At 56.2% G+C, this 1819-nt stretch overlaps 1 protein-coding gene across 1 annotated transcript; it reads left to right on the plus strand.

Moving 5' to 3' along the window:
* Positions 1-475: 475 nt before the first annotated feature.
* On the plus strand, positions 476-1701 carry EMH_0086480 (uncharacterized protein; the record flags this gene model as incomplete). The annotated part of the gene is made up of 4 exons (XM_013501032.1): positions 476-586; positions 886-921; positions 1077-1182; positions 1436-1701. 4 exons carry the CDS (start codon positions 476-478, stop codon positions 1699-1701), a joined length of 519 nt encoding a protein of 172 aa, XP_013356486.1.
* Positions 1702-1819: the final 118 nt, after the last annotated feature.

Raw genomic sequence — 1819 nt, forward strand, 5'->3', positions numbered from 1 at the left:
ATGTTTGATGAGCAGAAATGTCGAGCAGCAGATGGTGTGCAGTGTTTCGTCGCCTCTGCGCAGAATTGCCGGGCATTACGCTGTGCATCGATTTGGTGGATTAAAGCTGCAATGAGCACGCTAAATCACTCCGGAGTACGCTACGGCGTGCTCATCGCGAGTTGCGTATGCAGGTACACAGCAGCTTATTGCTCAGAGCTAGTCGTGTTGACGGGTGGCTGAGGGGAGAGTGCAAAGCGGCCTGCGAATGCGTTAAAGCAAGCGTGAGTCGGCGCAGTATGTAAGACCTGGAAGCATCGGGGTTAAATGCGAAAATAAAAATAATTTGTGTTTGTTTGTCGAGGGGCACTGCCGCAGGCGTCCACCAGATCGTCGATGATTAGGTGCTGAGTGGGAGAGTTCTGGGTGGTTACAGTATTGGACCCCCCAATAGGAAGGATGCCGTGCAGACTCATTTGCTTTTGGGCCTCAGTCAATGACGTCAGTGCAGGATGTAGCGCTGCCTTCGTGTGGGATTCGAGGGATGGCAGTTTCTACCTACATGCGGGTGGAATACGTGGACCGCCGTGGGTACGGCTGCCCAGTGGTAGGCATGGAACTACGCAGCGGGACAGCACGACCTACTGAGAAGGAAAAGTATATTTACGAACGCGTGGTCCGCCTTAAATAACGAACCGTTAGACGTGGTGGAGGGATGTAGTAGTGCACGGTTGCTGGGGTGTCAGTAGCACGCGTGACGCCGTGTAGCGCCGAGTAGCTGGGGCGTCAGTAGCACGCACCACGCCGGCATCGCTGCGTGTGGCTTGCCCTTCACGACACCTGGCAGGGGAACAGCTGCACAGGTCGTACATTCTTCAGTAGAGCGGGTGTTAGGGGTGATCGCAGTTGGATGGGTACGCAGTGGTGGCGGGACTGGCTAACGTGGGGTCTGGGAGGTGGAGGAGGGGTGGGCAGGCGAGGCGCAGCGAACGCTAGCTTACGCGCAACGGATTGTTTCGTTCTTGTCAGGGAGTGAGCGTGTTTGCTTGCTTAACTGAGCATCTCTCCTGTATCAGTGTTTGCGAGTGGCGATGCAGATTCCGTCGAGTGTTGTGGGGATTTGGGGTGTGTCGAGTGTTGTGGGGATTTGGGGTGTGTGGAGGGTCGCACCAGCCCTCTTCACATGTGCGAACGTTTCCGTCTGTGAGGCGGTGGCTCTGCAGAGAAGTAATGTTCTGCATGAGTCTTACCGACCGCGAACGTCAGGGCACAGCGTCACTTTGGTGCGCCGGGAAGGGCCTAAGCTAGTACCGTTTGGGTGTTGGATGTGATGGGGTGAAAGGGGAGGGGCTATGTTGGCGGGATTCGCATGTTGATTCAGAATGTGTGTTTTGCTTGCGCGCGAAGGCGCAGGAGCACTCAGCGCATTGCTGGTCTGCGTGTGCTGGTAATGCAGTGGAGATAAGCAGCAAGGCAGTGTTGTGCGTCTCTTGTATCTGCGACGCCGAAGTTAGGGGTGAGTCTCCAGTGTGGTGCGACGTTTGGTGGATGGCACAGACAAACCTGCGGGTTGCATGTTGTCCCGTGCCGACGGTGGCCGGGAGCCACGCTCGCTATTACATTAGCTCCGGCTACGCGATTGACGGCTTATCGGCACTCAGCCAAGCGTGGCCTCCGCAGCAGCAGCGGCACAACTTTATGTTTGATGGGTTATTGGGTTGATACGTGATGAGCAGACGAGAGCTGGGCGACCGTTGGCTGAGTAGTGCAGGGTTGCGTTTCACACGGGATGTCGGCATCGCGAGCATTTGTAGAGGCGTCAACGACGCTGAGATTCGAT

The sequence above is a fragment of the Eimeria mitis genome, genomic scaffold, assembly GCF_000499745.2.
Source record: "Eimeria mitis Houghton genomic scaffold, Emh_scaff6198, whole genome shotgun sequence".
Lineage (NCBI taxonomy): Eukaryota > Apicomplexa > Conoidasida > Eucoccidiorida > Eimeriidae > Eimeria > Eimeria mitis.